General features: G+C 34.8%; 1 protein-coding gene across 1 annotated transcript in view; it reads right to left on the reverse strand.

Annotated features, from left to right (window-relative positions):
* Nucleotides 1-21,082, reverse strand: part of LOC117222907 (dynein axonemal intermediate chain 2) — a 77,542-nt gene that overhangs the window by 48,201 nt on the left and 8,259 nt on the right. Inside the window, exons 2-8 of the mRNA XM_076525690.1 lie at nt 20,583-20,744; nt 17,302-17,402; nt 15,170-15,327; nt 13,541-13,718; nt 11,008-11,444; nt 4,529-4,800; nt 2,630-2,938 (exon numbers count right to left, since the gene is read on the reverse strand). Of these exons, the coding sequence (XP_076381805.1) occupies nt 2,630-2,938; nt 4,529-4,800; nt 11,008-11,444; nt 13,541-13,718; nt 15,170-15,327; nt 17,302-17,402; nt 20,583-20,744 (1,617 nt within the window). The remainder of the gene's footprint in view (nt 1-2,629; nt 2,939-4,528; nt 4,801-11,007; nt 11,445-13,540; nt 13,719-15,169; nt 15,328-17,301; nt 17,403-20,582; nt 20,745-21,082) is intronic.

Below are 21,082 nucleotides of genomic sequence, written 5' to 3' on the forward strand. Positions count from 1 at the left end.
AATGTAAAAGAAGTTAAAGTGATTGCTTTAATTAACAAAACTTGCAAAAGGTTAGTTTAAGGGCACAATAATCGGACACTTCAAGGATAGTGGAGCCGGTTACTGTGGGGCGACCAATTGCTGTGCCTTCGGTTTGTTTTCGGGCACGATTAACTTTCTATTTGTCGAATAAGGTATATTAAACTGTTTTATATTTTTATCCTGTTTATTTTTTAATAAAACAATATAATATGACTTATTCGATAATTATAAAGTTAATTATGCCGAAAACAAACCGAAGGTACAGCAATTGATCGCACCATAGTAACGAGCTCCACTATCTTACCCTAGACTGTTTTATGCAAACTTTAACTTTTGTACCGAATTTTTTGGAATTTTAAACATTCTTATAATTCGTTTAACTTTAACAATGTAAAAAAAATTATTATTTATACTTATTTTTTTTAATGAACTGGTATACTTTTTATACCAGAATCTGACTCTACGTAAAAAAAGGAGCAACATTTGTCTAAAGCACATTTTTATAGGAGTATTAGTTTGTAAGATATCGAGGGATGCAGATATAAAATCGTCGATGTTTGATAATGTTTTTGGTTTTCTTTGTTCTTTTGGCTCTGTTAATGAAGATGTTCAAGTTTTAATCTGTATCTGGGTTAGGTATATATTTTACCAGTATATATTTTACTATATTTACTATATTTTACTATATTACTATATTTTACTGCAGTTATAAGAAAATGCAATTTATAAGAAGATCAGGTCATATAAAGTATAGATGATTATTTAGTTGATTAATTGATGTCTATTGAAAAATTCTAAGGGAAGTGGGCATAGAGCGGAAAGAATAATAATTTATTGAAAAGAACCGGTATAACCTGTTGCCTGGAGAATTAACACGTCCAGATTAAAATATAAGTTTTGATGTAATTAGTATTTATGAGATACGGGACGCGTTAAAAAGAGTAATCGCTGTGATAAATTCTACCCTTTCGGGTTGAGTTTCATTAAATAAATTGCTCCAATTATGTGGCATATTCTGATTCGACAAAGGACGTGTAAAATACCATTTATCAATTAGCATTCCACCTTTTCGTTTGGACACTGTTGCACAAAATTGTTGAAATTCAGCGAATGATTTTATCACGATTCCGCTGATATTTCCATTTCTGCTATATATAATTCCTTTATTTCATTATTCGATATAATAATTAAGAAACTAAAATACGTGAGATTTCAACCATTGTGAATCACGAAAAGAAGATTCTAATATTAGAATGATATTCTAGCTAAAGTAAAAATCTAGAACATTTGAGCTCATCTTTAAAAACACAGAGAAAGTATAAAATCTGTATCGGTCGAACAATTTCGAAAATACTAGATTTTTATGAGACTGTCCATTTTCTCAAGTTGTTTTAAAAATCTAAATTAGTAGAAAAATTAATTTCGCCGACAGGGAATGTAGAATGTATGGTGAAAGTAAAGTACAAATACTATTCATTTTAATAATTTTGAATAAACTGAGGACTCTTATGCAACTGTGCAAGTACTTGGATTATTTTATATAAATCAAAACTAGTAGAACAATTATATTTTGCCTATAAAGAAATTGATCGTGATAAAAATAAAATATAAAGAAATATAAAATATAAGTTCAATAACTCTGAATGAACTGTACAATTACCCGGAATATTTTATAAAAATAAAAGATAGTAACACACTTATATTTTGTCTGATATTGTGGCAGAATGACAATATAGATGTTACTATTAATACTGACTAAAATAGATTCATAAGTATCTTACTAATATCCATGTGAAACAAACATATGGAACAATGTAACCTGATTCTATTCTATTATGTCGTCCTATATACTGGGTGTCCGATTTTAATATACAAATGAAAATAACACGGTAATTACACACTACACAAAAGATGATTCTCACAGAAATTAAGTAGTTTCGCGGGGGACAGATGACATAATCCACTTTTCTGTAAGTGGACGCGTACAGGCCAAATAAAGGTTAACTTTGTTCTTTTTTTTAAACACAATCATATCATTTTGAATATACTAATCGATTCAGTTCGTCATTTTAAACAAGAAAATATTAAAGCACACATGGAACAAAATTATTAGATTAAGAGATATTTAAGTGCAAATATTGCAAGGCCGTATCAACATCCTTATCTACATCTTACAAATTGGCAAATGACTTGAAGCGTTAAGTAGCAATCGATCAAAGTACGACTACCACTTTGCAATACTTGCACACAAATATCTCGTAAAATAATAATTTCTTGCCATGCTTCTATAAGTCGATAAGTGTATACAAAATTATATGATTCCGTTTAAACAAAAACAAAGTTGACCTTCGTTTGCCCTGTACGCGTCCACTTAATGAAAAATAAATTATATCCTCTCGTAGCCCCCTCGTAATCCTTTAATTTCTGTGAGAAACATAGTGTACAATTAACGAGTTATTTTTTGTATAGATTAAGGTCGGACACCGTGTGTAATGCGGTGGTGTTTCTTTTCTACCGTCGAGGAAAAAGCACGTTACTTCTGGGACGATCTAATACATTGAATCCCCATGAATTTTAATCGTGATACAAGATTGAATCGTATCTGTACCTGTCCTACGAGTTCGAAGTATTTATTTTCCGCCTCCGTGAGCTGCGCCGTGATCATGAAGTTTTTAAGTTTTCTCTTCAATTCTTTGCCCTGTTTCGAGTCCCTGTCTTTCTCCCTATCTTTCTTCGATTCTGCGTGATGTTCTTTATCATCCTTCTTCGATTTCTTCTTCTCCTTGACCTTGAGAGCAGAGGCAGCAGTATGCAAGGCCACTTCCTCTTCCTCCTCGGCCGTAAGTTTCTGCATTAATTTGATCTCCCTCAGCCGCACGTCCACGGCTTTCGTTAATTTCGTGCATCTTTCTAGGTACTGCAACAAGAACCGAGACAATATTTTCGGAGAATTTGCTGCTTACCGAGAAAACAACTAGTGTTTGTCGGATTTCGGACGTTCACGCGAACTCGCAATTCGATCGATGTTTCGTTTCAACGAAGATCGTTTGACTAATTTTCAGTCAATGAAAAAGAACGCGGAATTTCTGTGTGCCACAGAGTCGACTGAATGCAGAGTGTCACATTTAAGTTGAGATTGTAGAAAAATCTCGCAGATACGTGATGTAAAAAGAACGAACTAACACATGTGCTTTAGTATTTTGAGTGAGACATCAAATGACACTACTGGTTTTTTAATGCGTGGACATTAATCAAGATTATTTCAAGGTCATCTTCTTTTCTTTTATGATAAACCTATACTTTTTACTTCGGAATCGTGTTCTACTTAAAAAAATGCACAATTTTTGTTTGAAACATTTTTGGTAAGTTCAATATTTTTTAAGATATTTAGCTGATTTTTCACGTTTATGTCAAGGAAAATTTTGTTTTTCTGTTAAAGTAACAACAGTACTTTCTTTTGGAATTCATTTAAAATCATCATATTACAAAAAAATGTTTCAAACAAAAGTTGTGCATTTTTAGTACATAGAATATGATTCTAAAATATTAGATATAGATTTATGATAAAAAAAGAAAGGTAACCTTGAAATAACCTTGAAAACACCCGCGCATTAAAAAGCTAGTAGTGCAGTTTGATTTTTCACTCGGAAATAGTATAGGACATGTGTCAGTTCGTTTTTTTTTTAAATCACGTGTCTACGAGATTTTTTACAATCTCATCTTAAATGGGACATCTTGTATAGTTCCCTAATTATCCGGACGAAGGATTAATCGTATTTTGAGGGATTTATTCAGGAATTTTTTAAGGATTAATCGTTTTTAATTTCGTTTGAATTTTATTGCGCCGAAAGTAATTAATTCGTTAACTGGAATGAGTACTACAGCGTCTCTTCCAATTTAGTTTCTTAAGTAGAATCTAACAATCGTTTAGAATGAAAAAAATCATTTGTAAAATATTATTGCAGTATTCGGATGAATATTTCAACTTGACAACACTTGAAATTGTTTTACACTTATAATCGCAGTTTTGCTACGAATTTGTGGGTAAGAAATTGAAATAGAATTTAATCCTTGACAATACGTTTCACAATTTTTAATTCCTGAACCGTATACTCGTGAATGACCAGTTCCGTTTTATTTCTAATTTATGAAAAGCATTACCCAGGTTCCATTTAATTCCAATTTCTGTAACGATAAATTCTCGTGCATTTCTAGGGCGCAGTAATAAAAGGTAAATGTTTATTGTTAAATTTCCCGTGGAATCACTGATTCACCGTAGCGGTCCTGATTAAACGACGCCACGGCCGATTAAACCTTCGCAGTCCGGCAATCATTAACGGGTTTTAAACACGCGGTGAATTATTTATTTCGGTGGACTGCAGTTGCACGGTTCCAGGGAAACTTTTTGTTTTCCACGGTCGCAAGAAAAACTGCTGGTAGAGAGCCGGGCTGCGTCAAAATTTACGGGTGAAAACAGGGGCGGGACGTTAATTTTACGGTCATCTACCTCCGACAGCGCTGCCCTGTCCTTTCGGCAGAAGCGTTGAAGAAATTTCGTCGATTCGACGAGGAACGAGGTCCCGTTGTAGTTGCCGAGGGCGATGAACGTCCCTTCCTCGTACGGCGCTATTGCCGTGATCCTCGAATCGCACAATTGCAACCTAAAAATTGGCTTCCCGAGTTTCTGAAGAAGGTCCAAGGCGATCAGAGTTCCGGCGTCCGTCGCCACGTAAAAAACCGAGTTTCTTATCTTGTCCCAGCATCCGGTTGTTGGATTATCTTTCAAGTACCTGGTCGAACCAGTTTTCAAGAAACTATCGTGTTATCAATTATTTCCTTACAGCTATTCAACAGTTCGAAAAAGATGTAGATACTGCGACGGATTAAAGTATTCGTACACCTTTTAAAACGTAATAACTTTTTTAAGTCTGGACTGAATGAGTTGATTTGTTTTTTAAATGTTAGTGCGACTTGGTTACTGTACCGTAAGGATTTTAGGAAATTCTATGAGGCTTCGTGGTAAAATGAAACAACATACATAACTTAAATAGCAGTAACAATAACAGTTTATTAACAAAAATATCAACCAGTTTATATGAAGCAACAACTTTGTATGAATAAGAACAACGACGACAACAATAACAACAACGACTTGGTCGACGTACGACTTTACTCGCTCACAGCTCTGCTCTCAATGCCTCAATTTTTCTATTTGACTCTTTCATTCTTATCAATATTTCCTTCGTTACTTCCTTCTCTTTCCTTCATTATCTTACCATTTTCTCTCTCCCTCTCTCTCTCTCTCTCTCTCTCTCCCTCTCTCTTGCATACACTCTGTCTCATATTTACTCATTTTCTCTGTCTGTCTGTCTCTCTCTCTCTCTCTCTTGCATACACTCAGTCTCACATTTACTCATTCTCTCTCTCTCTCTCTCTCTCTCTCTCTCTCTCTCACTCACTCACTCACTCACTCACTCATGCTCTCTTTCGGCTACGCAGGACTTCGAGGGCCCTAAGCAATAAACTCAGATCACTCGAAGCTGCCCAAACACTCTGCAACCATCAGTCCCATTCAATCAGTATTTTACGATACTCACTCTTGATCGTTCTGCCTTTTATACCCGCAAAAACCCTACAGTACAATAACTGAAACATTTTTTTTAAATTCTGCTATTACTTGAAATGACAAAAAAAATAAAATACTCCAGTTTTTAAACTCTTTCATCGGAACCTGTATAACGAAAATTTAAAACATACGTTTCGTATTTAGGTTGACGGGTTTGTGTGGAATAACGTGTAGTCGGATTGTCGCGGTAACGAATATTTTGTTATAAAATAAATAACAAAAATAAACGTAACAAAAAACAATCAACACGGTAACAAAATATATAACAAGAACGGAAAAATAACGGAAAAATAACGGAAAACAGCCATGTAGCACGGACCAACTCGAACGGTTCGTAAAGACAAAAGGACATTACTGTACGGATGTACATAAACCTACGGTAAAACACTTTCTGGCGCTTGTTTTTTTTCGACAGCGTCTGCGTCCTAAACAGAAGACGCGCAAACTCAGTGCTGTTGCTACTGGAGACCCTAGGATCCTTCACACGTGGATCTCGGTAACTTAAATGCAAAAATGAACATTTTATCAAAACGCATTTTTTCAATTTTCGTTCCAGGTTCACATGAAAAAGTTAAAAAACGATTTTTTTTTCATTTCTTTTTGCCATTCCAGGTAATTTAAAAATTAAAAAAAGAACAAGTATTGCAGTCATTGTACAGTAAACTAATTACTAAAAAATTCAAGTTATTTGGATCAATTTGATAAAACTTCTTGTGTTTTTTAAAAGATGTACGAATACAGATTGGAAGATACCTAACAATCTGAAAAGAGATTTTTAGACATTTTTTTGGATGCTGTTAGTGAATCATTTTTTGAAATGAGTAGCTCGTTTGAAAGTGCATAAATTTTTGAGCTTGTAGTAATTTTCTGTAGTAGAATGTTAACAAATGCCTGAGTGACAGGCAAGGACAGTAACAAAAGATTTACTGTTTTTGAAGTTACCAATTCACTCGATTCAGTTTGTTAATACATAGTAGCAGAAGTAAGTGAGAAATTAAAAGTATAACTATGTTTACTTAAATTTCATTAGAAATTTTGCAAATTGCATTGCAAAGTACTAATTATGCAGTAAATATTAACATTGCAGCTAATAGTTGTATTGTAACTTTGAAACTTTCTTAAAACTGGTCTAAACGACTTGAATTTTTTGGAAATATTGGAGACACCAATTCACTCTACAATGACTAAAATACTTTTTTTTAAGTTCGCTATTAGTTGAAATTAAACAAAAATGTAAAAATCTCTCATTTTTTCACTTTTTTATCTGGGCCTATAATGAAAATTTAAAAAATGCATTTGGTACTTCTCAGTAACTTATATGTGTGTGTGAATATTTCATCGAAATCGGTTGACCTTGACGTGTGCTGCAAATGATTAAAGATCACGAAAATCGCAGTCTTTCATGAATTTCAACCATAATCTAGTAATTTTTACGTGTTTCAATGACTATAGCTTGACTATGCGTCAACCGATTTCAATGAAATTTTCAGCATGTACATAAGTTACCGAAATCTACAAAACCTAGTTCTTAGATTTTCATTACAGGCTCAGATAAAAAAATGAAAAAGAGAGTTTTTTTACATTTTCTTTTTATTCCAAGTAATAGCAAAATTTAAAAAACAAGTATTTTAGTCACTGTAGAGTGAATTAGTCCCTCTAACACTGACAAAATAATTCAAGTCATTTAGACCAGTTTTAAGAAAGTTACACCTCCTCACTGTACATTATGTACTCGTACAAAAATAGTACTTGACAAAATAGCAAGATTATCTTCGAAAGTATGATCCGAAATATTTCACGACAGATTGTCTCAAAAGAAGCGATCCAAATTAAATAAAATTTGGTGTTAGATCGAGCAGACAGTCAATTTAACTATATAATCCGAGCGAATCAGGTCCAGGAGGTCCAACACCGAAATCCGAAATTGATTCGAAAGATTACAATCCGGCATTCGTGTGATTCGCCGAAGATCAACAGCAGGTAAAAGATAGAGTACACAGGGATTTAGATTGCCGATTGCCGATTGACGAGGCCAACCAAATATGACCCTTTCAAACAACAGTATGGTTTGTTCGCAGCCTATCACTCCAGCCGATGATGCGCCAGACTTTCTCTAAATATTTGCATCAGACACTCGATTGCTAATAACCAATATTGTGATTCGAAAGAACAATGTGGGTCAGTTTCAGCCTCAACCTATCGGTTAGGGATGCCCGACCAGATTTCCTCTAAATATTTAGCTCTACTAGGCAACCGCTGACAACCAATATGACAGTTTGGAAAGAATATAGGTCACCGGACCCACCCTATCAGCCGAGAGTCGCCGAAAATTCCCTCTGGATATATGGGTCATTTTCGTTTGAGTTCATTCAACTTTTCATTTTGGCCAGCTTTATCTTTGCCTGCAAAGCGGCGCACCATCGGGCAATCGCACGTCAAACACGGTAAAACGTCATTTTATAAAAAGATGCCTATAGTAAAGGAAATTTGCATAAATAGTTACATATGGTCGATATTGTATTATGTCTATTCTTCATATTTGTCTGTTTTCAACAGGACTACATGACTTTGAAGTACCAATCTCAAAATCACCTAAAATTAAAATTATCGATTATAAGCACTTTGTTGATAGAAATACGATTACCTAGTGTATACACTCTCTTCCAAAAGTATTAGGGCATTCATAGAAAATTAAATAAATTTGAGAAACCGATGGGAAATTATTATAATTTCTTCGATTTAATTCAAAGTTGATTGTATTAAACTGTAACAAGTATATATACATATATCTATTTATATTATATCTATATTATATCTATTATTATATTATTATATCTATATATTATTTATATTATATCTTTATATTATTTATAAAAAAAATAAATTTTCTTCTCGACGATATATCGACCGCGTTTTATAATTACTTTTTGGACTAACTTCGGCATCCCTTTTATCAGTTCGTTTATTATTTCTAATCCTCTATAGTTCCACCCATGTTGGTAGTATGTTCCACATATTTCGGAAACATATCGTACGAAATGAATTCAGCATATACATATGTTGTTAATGAACAAAATGCAATAAACGAGTAAACTAATTGCATCAGTAACAGACACTTCTAACTTAATATGTATTTTCGACAATACAATGCCATAAAATGTAATATTAGACATAAAACATTACGCAAACTGAATAAAAAATTACTAAATCAGCAGATGTCCTAATAGCTTTGCAGGGAGGTGTACTTAAATTATACCAAATTACGAAATTAAAAGCATGATTCTACGAATTTATTAATTATTTTTTACTGACTACAAACAGTACCTAATTTTTGGTTAAATTTTAAATATCTTAATGGATTATAAGGGTATTTGAGAAATGAAATGTAAGATTTGATATTTAAAAATAGACTAAAAGTAAAATAATAACATATAAAAATAATAATTGCATAAGTGGTACAGCATCAGGAAAGACTGAAAGATAAATCAGATATATATTTGAATCGTATAAAATAAAGAAATAAGTTAGACACACACGACTTCGAACATAAAATATTTTTTGCCGCGTTTGGCATGCGTTTTCCCCACGGTGCGGTGTTTTTATACCGTGGTCAAGTTTCAACGCTGAATTCTATCCTTTCTGCAAGTTCCTTCACATTTCAGCAAACTTTTAATATTTTAATATAATTAATTCAGTTTTGAAATATTGCTTCTACGCGATTCGGTTAAAGAATTTTCGAAAGAATTGAAAAGTAGGATAGTTTTAAGTACTTAATGTTATTATTTAGGAGTTGAAAATGTTAGTAAGAAGTTAGAAAAAGGTTGTAGTATCAAATCATTTGGTAGTAGTCCAAATCGTTTAATTCGTCTCGTCAATTTCTCGAATTTCTGCTCTGAACATCCTCTAGAATGCGTAACGTACGCAGTTTTTCCACCCTAACATTTTTTAGCCTTTTTGTGGGAGTCATGTTCGTTCTATGGAGAGTTTCCCAGAGCCGCGTGTTTAGGACCAAGTAAGGGCCACTTGACGGTCCCCTGGATCGCGTAAACAGGGGTTCCAAGGAACTAGAATCCGGGTCACGTACGCATATCCCCCACCATCAGTTTTAATCGAATTTATACGATTTTGTGGTATGAAAAGGCCACAAATTCGACAATCATCGGAGGCAGCATCTTAGAGTCAATATCCGCGCGTATATTGTGTCATAATTGTAAAATCGTAATATTTTTGGTTCATTTTGACGCTCAGATTGTCCACAAAAACGGACAATTTGGGAAGAGGAGATACGATTATTCGAGCCTTGCGGTTCGTTCTTATAGTTTCGAATTGTCAACAAGTATAAAAACGAGCTACAGGGTTCGAATAATCGTATCTCCTCTTCCCAAATTGTCCATTTTTGGGCACAATCTGAGTGTCAGTTAAGGAGACATTACTGTATACTACTGTAAGCATCCAGGTCACCTCAAGAACAACGTGCACGGAGATTGGGAAATTAGGCGAGTTCCGTAGATGTGTGACCTAGTCGATCGGTTACAAAACGGAGGACCTGCGCTCGATTGCTCGATCGGTCCCTTGTTTTTCCCCCAAGATCCTACAATATACTGTAGTTAATACTACAGATATACCAAACGATATACTAATATATGTATATCGAGTCTAATTAATTTATCCAGTCACCTCCTCTTCGATTCCAGTAGCTAGCACAACCCATAGAGATACATCTTTACCACTCGAGATATATCTTCATTTCTCGTCTTAAAAAGTTACGAGGCAACCAAACTTTAATCCCTATCCTTCTACTACTAGTGACGCCTCAATGATGAAACAGGCATCGGCCAGTGCACGAATCTCTTACTTCATTTAACCTTTGACAAAATAGTCATCGTCCTAGCGACGTTCCTTTGACGAAACCGACATTGGCTAATCCACGAACCTCCTATCCTACATAACGGCGCTCCTTCGACGAAACAGCCGTCGGCTAGTCCACGACTTTCTCCTAGTGATGCCCCGATGACGAAACAGACTAGCTCACGAATTATTGAAGTTATAGTGGCGCCCCTTTGGCGAACCATGCATTGGCTAGTCCACGATGCCCTAACTTAGTAACTTACCTAAACATCGGCTAGTTCGCGAAAACCTATCTTACAACCTAGTTGCGCCCCTTTGAAGAAACAAATCTGCTAGTTCACGTATTATCCTACCTAGTGGCGTCCCTTTGACGAAACAGGCATTGGTGCTAGTCCACGCATTTCCTTACCAAACCATCGGCTCGTAACAAATTTGTTCAAAACATCGATAGAGGCGATACAAAGAAAATACATAAGACGATTACGTGTATTAAAATTACAACCTAGGTAAACTAACATACAGAGTGGAGATTAAGTTCCCTTCTCTAGTGCTTTCATCCCACACCTTCACCGTCCAGTCGCCAATAGATAAGAACACAGAGGGGTTGAACACGTTTCGATCAACAGCAACCACCGGTCCAGTATGGGCTTGGAACTTCGTAGCCAGTTTCTCGACGTTCGTTTTCGCCTTTCTTGAGCCAGTCACTACGATACCATTGTTCATGCCGAACATAAACTTCGTTCCTACCATTGCTCCGAAGTTCAGACTGGAGACACCAATTGCTTTGTGCATGCTGGGCTCGTTCGGTTTCTCCAGGTCGAATATCAGAGTTTCGGTTGGTCGTCGAAGCCGTCGCGTGTCCCACCACATTGCGCAACCGTCCAATGAGGTGGAGAAGAACTCTGCGTTGCTCTTCGATGGCACCCACGTCACTCCGTTCGCGTAAGCCCTTCGACAAGAATCGTTTCGTTAGTTTCAGGTATTTCGATTAGCTAGGTTTTGCTTTCAATTATTTATTTCCATTATTTCTCGGTTCATTTTGAAATTGCATTTCTGGAACAGAAAGGTGTAAATCATAGCGTTAATTAGAATTGGTCCTTTTCTCCGCCTCCGCTTTTCAGAAGTATCTTCATCTGTTCTATCGGGCTGAAGGTCTATGTACAAAATAAATATTTCAAAGCCTGCCTTTTCATGGACAGTTTTACATGTTGAACTAGATTTAAGATCTTCGCGTAAAATAAACATTTTCGAGTGTCCATTATCACAAACATTTTTACGTGTTATTTCAGACTGATGACCTTGAAGCAACATCAAAATTCTCCGCTATCATAGACATTTTTATGTGTTACAATAGATTGAATATCTTTGAAAATATCATGCGATGCATTTTCAATTTTTTCTTTTTATAAACATTCTTATCTGTTGCATCGAGATGAAGATGTTTATGCAAGATAAAAATTTTCGAGACTCCATTATCGCAGACATTTTTATGCGTTATATTAGACTGAAGATATGTGTGCAAAATAATAATATTAAGTCTCCCTTTTCATTTGTTATGTTAGATTGAAGTTCTTACAGCAACATGAAAGTGTCAAGTTTTCATTTTCATTGATATTTTCTTCTGTCAATTTAGGCTGAAGATCTTCGTGCGAAATAAAAGTTTTCAAGTATTCTTTTTTATAGACATTTGAGCCGTTTATTTTGAAAGTGGCATAAGTCACTTTGTTTTTAAGTCGATATATTTAAGGGTTTGCGTTTTAACACGTTTAAAAATATGGATGCTAACTTTCGAGAAGATTTACTTGTATTTGTTATCTCAGGATACTGATATTTTTCTCAGTATAAATAATTTCGTATAAGCATTAAAAAATCACCGCTTTTCATTACGGTAAAGTGACTTAAGCCACTTTCAAAATAAATAGTTTAGAAAAATGACTGACATATATTAATTTTGTCCGACGTATTTTACTGAAGTGATGTTTTGAAAGGACAGTGATTTACTAAAATTGTTGAATAAATTACATATATAATAATAATTTATACCATGAACATATTTAATATAAAGATTTGATTTAAGTATTTTTTATTTTAATATATAATAAATAATTAGGTATATAAGTAATTAAGTATAAGTAAGTTATATGAAAATACATCAGTTCAATTTAATTTTCGTCATCAATAGGAGTGATTAAGTCCTCGGAAATCGTGTTTTGTTTCAAATTTATTAAATAACTGTGGTATATTGGGGGTATATAATTAAGCAAGTCCATCATGTCTTTGTATTTTGCTGAAGAAACAGGACGAGATCCAGCGTATAACGGATCCATTTCTATTTGCGAATAACGCCTAGGTCTTCCTCTTTTTGGTGACAAATCCAAAATTAGAAATTCATCTTTTTCATCTAAAGTTAGTTTATAAAACATTTTATAGCCATCTGCTGGCGGGTCTGGAGGTAGCCGCCACATCACTATAATATAATTTACAAAACTGTACTATTCTTTCGCACTTATAAAACTAAGTCCAGTGATCACAACATTTTTAAAAATACTGAAAATAATTCAAAACAATATTTCACACACACTTATCACACGTTTCTATTTCTTTTACACTAAGCCCCGCAATTAATTTCCTGAGTACAGCGACTTACGCCACTTTCAAAATAAACATGTTTGTTATACCGTTAATTAGCAAAACTTCTCTCGAACAAATCTCAATAGTTCTCAACTTATTGATTGCAAATTTTTTTAAAATGAAAAGATACCGTTCAATTGTAATTAGTGTTACCATTAACTCGATTTTGTTGAAAAAGTGACTTATGCCACTTTCAAAATAAACGGCTCATTTGTACGTTTCATATTAGATTGAATATTTTCGCGCAAGACGAAGATCGGGTCTTCTCTTTCGTGAATATTTTTATAGAAATTACACCTCTCTTAAAAAATGAGAAACAAGATTATAATTGATCCTAGACGTACTGATTGCGAGTGAACGCGCGTACCAGCGCGGCGGGAAAAAGTGAATCAAATACACCTTCGTATCGCTTACCTGTGACTGAATAGCGGATCAGAGTACTGAACAGGTTTCGTGCTCGCTCTGGTATCCCAGTAGCAGACCTGGCCCGTCATAAGAGCGCTGATGAGGATGGCAGGATCCCGGGGATTAAATTCGCATGCCACGCATGGACAGAAAGGCTCCAGCGCCATGTAAGGCTCGTTCGGATTGTCTGCGCGCAAAATAACGACAGTGCCTCTTAATCCGGATTAAAGAGATCACGAGAGCCGTCATCATTTTCATCGTCCCGTTTACATTTGATCATCGCTCTTCGCGTTTCACCGAGCAGGTCGTCGCCAGTCATCGATCAGTTCGATGTGTCGGTTGAAAATCAATTACTCTTTCGAGATTCGCTGTCGCTTCGACTCATGCTGTCTGCGAGCGCCCGGTTGGCTTCGGTTATAGAAAACAAACAGTTTTAGACCATCAACTTCGTGCTCCGTTCCGCGGATTATTAGCAATCGAGCGAGTTTGGCAACTATCGGGTAATTAAATAAGCTTCCGTTCGCGTACTTTAAATTTGTAGTTATGAATCGGGTAAAAGTTGAGTGTTGATTAAAGTGTGTCCAATATACTGACAACGTTACGCTATTTTTAGAAGGTCACATGTTCGAAATGAATTATGAAAGTACATGATAATAGACCTCTGATAAAGTTCTGCGATTTTCAGAAATTATTTGAATAATTGTTACAGCCGAGTTTAAAGCAACTCGTTGGAAAATTATGTGATCGCAAGTAAACAGAAAATTAAATATCAATGTTTATCGTTACAGGATTATTTCGTCTGTATATAAATAATTTACGGAAAATAATATAATCGGAAACAAACGAACATAGGATACAATCACGAATAAAGAGAACGAATGAGTCGAAAATAAATTTCAATCGAACATTTCAAAACGTGTCTAAACCATTTCGGAAATTTCCGAAATAAAATATCAATTTCAAACGTTACAGGATTATTTCGATCAAATGCGAATAATGTACAGAAAGTAGTATCATCGGAATGAAACTAGAAAAGGACGTAATCACGGATAAACGGAACACGATACGATCGCATATGAACGAAGTACAAATTGCAGCAGAATATTTGAAAACGAGTGTAGACCATTTCCCGAATTTCCAAAGTAAAATACAAATTGTGCACGGTTCGCGGCGATTTTACAGCGTAAAACGAAGCGTACCGCTCGTTACGCGAAGCAATAATTTGCCCATCGCTCCGCAGGGGTTAATGAAGGTTGTCAGCCGGATATCAAATTTTCTTCGGTAGCGTATGCGTGGGGAAAGCTTAGCGTGACAACCGCATTGAGTAAGACGTTGCGCAGGATTAATTCAGTCTCCTGCGCGCGGAAAATTAATTTTCATCGTTCGCCCGACGGTATCACGTAAACATGAATATCTTTCCAGCGTGTATAGTGTAGTGAGAAGCGGACAATTTCTCGGCGAAAGGGAAACGCGAAGCCATCCGGAGTTTCAATCTCGGTCATTTCCAATGGGACGTCCTTTTCCCCGGAAGATATGCAAACGGATGCAAAGCGATGCAAATACTTGGGCGAATTTAGGTAATGCGATGAAAATCGGGGCTCGCGGTTAGAAGAACCGGAAGCTTTTTCTGCTACCTACCGACCTGCCAGATGTACACCGTGTTGCTGTAGTCTGCTCGTCTACCGAACTCCAAGAAACTGTAGGAAACCGCTATCCTTCTGCCGTCATCCGGGGACACAGAGATATCGGTCACCGGTCTCTTCAGGTGTTCTGGGTCCGTGAACGACGCCACTGCTCTGAAAGTAAGATTGGGCATTAGGGGAACTGGGGGTTATTCAAGCAAAAATCAACAACCATTTTCCAAATAAAATTTTCAAAATATTCATTTTGAGCAACATATTTTTTCTATGAAAAGAAAATCGGATTGGAAAGTTCGTATCCAATTCTCTCGTAATTCTCTGTAAAAATTTCAGCTCGAAAATTTAGCGATAATTATTCTCGAATAATTAGTGTGTATATAGTGAATATTATTCTCGTATAATTAGTGTGTATATAGTGAATATTATTCTCGAATAATTAGTGTGTATATAGCGAATATTATTCGCGAATAATTAGTGTGTATATAGTGAATATTATTCTCGAATAATTAGTGTGTATATAGCGAATATTATTCGCGAATAATTAGTGTGTATATAGTGAATATTATTCTCGAATAATTAGTGTGTATATAATGAATATTATTCTCGAATTTTTAGTGATAATTATTGGCAGCACGACCGTTCATTATTCGTCGTAAATTATTTTATTTATTTATTCCACTTTATTCGCATAATTCTTTATTCGAATATGTTATCCGAATAAAATCTTATTCGCATATATTTTTATTCGAATATGTTATCCGAATAAAATCTTATTCGCATATATTTTTATTCGAATATGTTACCCGAATAAAATCTTATTCGCATATATTTTTATTCGATTGCATGTTTATTCGATAGCGACGAATAAAATTTTATTCGTTAAATCTTTATTTCTCATCAGTCTACCGAATAAAATTTTGACAAAATCTAATAGGTACATAAACACGACCGTAGTGCCAATAATTATTAGGAAAATTGAAATAATTCGAAGAATAATAAATTTTTTTAATTGAAATTTTTACTGTAGTCTCTGTGTATATGATGTTGAAGAGAACTGGGAACAGATTTTTTAAACTGATCTCTTTTTCTAAAAGAATTTTTTTTTATTATCAAACGAATTGGCAAAATAATTTGTACATAATTCGAATCAGCGAACAAAATGCTATCAAAATGCACATTTTCCAAATATTATTTGGAAAATCTCTGGTTGCTGATTTTTGCTTGAATTCCTTTACTTAATCGATTAAAATTTTCAGTTTAATTGATTGGTCAATGCTTACAATTAAAAAGATTGATCATCATAAAATTGACGACTGATATAATCGATTGATGACGTTAATCGTCTATCGTGGATTTCAAAATAATTAATCGTTGAAAAATCGCCGGTTGGTTTAATCAATTGATCAATCCTTTTGTCAACCGCTGATCCAACAAAATTAATTGTCGAAAAATCGATGTTTGATTTATTCGACTGAAGAAATGAATCGTCTGTCGCTTATTATAGAAAATTAATCGTCTGAAAATCGGCGACTATATAAATTAGATTCATAAAATATACCATTGTAGGCTATAATCTAATTTATATAATTTATACAATTTTTAGACGATTACTTTTCTAGAATGAGTGATCGACGATTCGTTTCTTTAGTCGTCGAAGACGTATTTCGTGTACGATGTTTCGTGATTTTTAAAATTTTCCGGATCTGTAAGTTCTACTGGAAAATTGAGTTGAACGTAATTATAGAAAATTGTAAATTTTAATTAAATAACTAATTAATGTAGTGTGATATACAATTTTTAATATTCCTAGGTTCCTACGAATCGATCGACACAACTACGTTGGACTCTGTATTTTATTGTACTACTGACTTTACCTTTGGTGTTCATAGAAGATTTCGTTTTTGCTTTGATTCATGATGCTTCGATTCACTTAGATCCACCGTTTAATCGAGAATGTTTCGATTCGAGCAGACATTGTTACAAAAGGGAATTGTTACCGCAGTGAAACGAGTATGCAGAATGTTACTCACGAATGGAACCCTAATCCCGTAACGCCGTGGCTTTGAATTACACGCAAGGCTAATGAGGTGACGGAAAATTCAATGAAATTGAAGCTTCGCACTTGCTCACCTGAGACTGACTGGTCGCACCAGCTTCGTCGGCACCATGTCGTCGAAATAGTGCTGGTATATGTCGATCGCGCCATTTTGAAGAACACCTCCTTCCATTACCTGTAACAAAGCTTCACCTAGCGTGTCTAATTCGAATTACTCGATCGCAGGTGAACTGTTCTGTTATTTTACTACTAGTTTAAGCACATGGGGCAGACCGACCTCGGTTGTAATACCGGGACGGTAATTAAAACGTTAAATACAAGATGACATAATTCATTTTTCTATAAGTGGACACGTACAGAACAAACAGAGGTCAACTTTGATTTTTAACGGAATCATATAATTTTGAATACACTTATCGATTCAGTTCATCGTTTCGAACAAAAAAATATTAGACCTTACATGTTAAAAAATGATTAGTTTACAGGATATTTGAGTACAAACAGTGCAAAGTCGTGTAGAAAATTATTCGTTAAAGTTAGTGTCACATTAAAGGAATCGATATCTTAGTCGATACTAATAATTTTTTGACATGTGGGATCTAATATGGTATTTTTTTCTTCGGAACGATAAACTGAACGGATAAGTGTATTCAAAATTATATGATTCCACACAACTCTGTAAGGAAGTGTAAGGAAAAAAATATTGGGTTGCCAACTAATTGCCGATTTCAGTTATAGATGTCTCTCACTCCCATTTTTATGATATCCGTAAATGTTATAGTATGAAATTATTATTATTATTATTATATTATTTTTTATTATCCGTGAATGTTAGCAACTGGACAAATTGAATGCAGCGGTCAAAGAAAAGCGACCAGAATTGGTCAATCGTAAAGGTGTCATTTTCCAGCAGGACAATGCTAGGCCGCACACGTCTTTGTCCACTCGGCAAAAATTGATGGATATTGGTTGGGAATTGATGTTACACCCACCATATAGCCCTGATCTCGCGCCATCGGATTACCACTTATTTCGATCCCTGGACAACTCCCTTCGTGATAAAACTTTTAATGACGATGACGCTGTAAAATCTCACTTAACTCAGTTTTTGGCCGAAAAGGATCAGACTTTCTACGAGCCTGGAATTTTCAAGTTGTCAGAGAGATGGCAAAAGGTCATCGAACAAAATGGAAAATACATTACAGATTAAACTTCATTCCAAGTAAAAAAAAATTTTTTATTTCATTGAACAAATCGGCAATTACTTAGTTGCCAACCCAATAATATTGTCGTAGCTGAAAGTTAAGTTTTTTGCAGCTTTAAAATTGTGATATAACTGCTTCTTTAGTAAGCATATCTTTCCTTTTTGTTTTAAATCTCTAATTGGAACTTTCTTCAAGAAATATTGGTTGTTAGAATTGTAACAACAGCAGAGGAAAAATAATAAAAAATGTGCAAAGATCGTGAGGAAAAGGGAGAGAAAGTAAAGAATATTATTGTCTTGTATGCCAGGGACCTTACAGCAGAAGCGAACTAAAGGAGAAATGAATCCAATGCTATCACTACAAAGACTGTACATATGTGGTGTGCACCGATCAAAATAATTATTATGTTTACCACAATTGCGACACTGAATAATGAAGAAGAGACGTTGTAATTTTTCATACTGTATTTCTAATTTTGCCTTTTTCTACGTGTTATTATAATTTAATAATCGTCTCGATTTCTTAAATATTGTTAATAAAGTTACTGTCGGCCCCAAGCTGTGTTACATTTTTTCCGCTTCCGATTTTTTATTTCTAACTTAGACGTTCCGAGATATATAACAAAAAAGCTGTATTTCTTAATAAGTACTTATCTTTGATAAGTAAGCAACATGTTCATACTAGAATCGTCGTCGAAAATGCAATAGCTTTCGTGTAATCGTTATATTATTACACGAAAATATTACAACCCCAATCGGTCTCCCTTACCTATATTTTTTTTTAGCGCCTACATTAACTCGATTCCTGAATTTATTTTCCAGTATTGTAGTTCATTTGAAAGTTAGAGGAAAAATTCTAGTGCTGGATAAATTGTTTTAATACGAGTAGAACTTTCTCAGCCTTTTTTGGATACAACTCACCACTGTAGCAAAATTCTATTTCGATCATTTTGCACGGTAGATTACATACGAAATATTAGTCATGCAAATCCAATCAATAGTTATCTATTTCATGTGAAATTCTTCATGCGCAAATGCAAATCTCACGCACGATAAAATCTTCTATCTACCAGCCTGCTTCCCTTTTTCAATCATTTTTGGACTTTCCAGTTGAAAATCTGTCTTTTGAATTTAAGTTTTGAATCCTTTGATATCAAAGGTTGCGCGGCTTTTTTCTATCAATTCAATAGCAAACGCTTCCAGATAGCAAACGATAATCCTGTTTTGACGTTTTATCAATGTTCTGATCTTTCATAAATGCTTTTCTAGTTCAGTGAGGCAGCTTAGTAATCGTTAAATAAATTCTACAATGAAACAAGTTTTTATGAACGTAAACTAATTTTCAGTCGATAAGCTATACATATGTATATGTATGTGTGCTCAGCAGAGTTTGGCTAAAACTTAATCAACGACTAACGATTGAATTGCTTCTGTTAATCGTTAGTCGCAATTAACGATCGAAGTATTACTTTTAATCGTTAATCGCAATTAATAAATCTTAATTTAGTGGGAATGTAAAAAATATAATAAAGTAATAAGCATGGTGAAGAATATTCGTTACAGAATTCCAGTCGAAAATCAACAATTATTAATTGTCTCTTTCAATAGACGATTAAAGATTAATTTCATCAATCGATCAATGCGATCGTTGATTTTTCGACGATTAATGCCTTTAATCAACGACTGGTGATTACATTCATAAATCGATTAATTCAATCGTTTTCATCGATCATTTAATCAAATAAAAAATTGCAATCATTTGATGCCCACACTAATGCACCGTACGATAGTAAAACGTAGACAATGTAAAGTTTCTTGGTTGCATTGTTCGTTAAAAAGTTGCTTGATATATGACAAACATCTTCACTAGGCAGAAAGGAGGCATTGTGATCGATAGACTGTAGATTTTATGCGTACATCGGAAGAATGAGTAGCCAAAATATAAAATCGTGAAAGGATAAGATGAATTTAATAATATTGTCAAACTAGTTTCTATCGATAGAAACGATTAATTTTCATTTAATTTCGGTTCCTTACAATTGTCTTGGAAAGCTGTTTTGCGTAAAGAAAGAGATCGGGATCGGAAACGCCCAAGGAAGAATTATTTAGAAAATTTCCCAGTCATCAAGTTCCAATCAAGCAACAACTTACACCGAACAATTTATTTAATCTCGGTGCCCACATGTCTTCTTTCTCTACCCTTCTGCGGAACCTCGATGTGCTCTCTTCATCCAACGGATTGATGTCCTTGGGCCATCCGCCTTCGAAGTGAAACATTCCGGTGTCTTGTGTTGGTATTGTGGTCGTTTGAGCCTGAAATTCCAAGGAACTGTTGTATCGGTTATAAAACTAAGGTTCGCCTGCTATCTCCAGACAGACCATATGGAATCTCGACCAGCTGTCTTTGGGAGATCCCTGAAACCTTCGGTTCTTCTATTTTCTCGCGCGATATGCCTACGTAGGTACTATAATCACAGAAACTGTTTAATTACTTTGAAAAATTTTATGCTTGTAAGACCTTCTTAAAAATCTTTGACAACAGTCTACTTTTGTGTATACTTTAACCTACTTCCTTGAGATCAATGGTGATCTTCTCATTGGGGGCTGCTACAAGATTCAGCGAGATCAGTTATTATGCGAGAAGTTATTAT

This window comes from Megalopta genalis, chromosome 12, assembly GCF_051020955.1.
Source record: "Megalopta genalis isolate 19385.01 chromosome 12, iyMegGena1_principal, whole genome shotgun sequence".
NCBI lineage: Eukaryota > Metazoa > Arthropoda > Insecta > Hymenoptera > Halictidae > Megalopta > Megalopta genalis.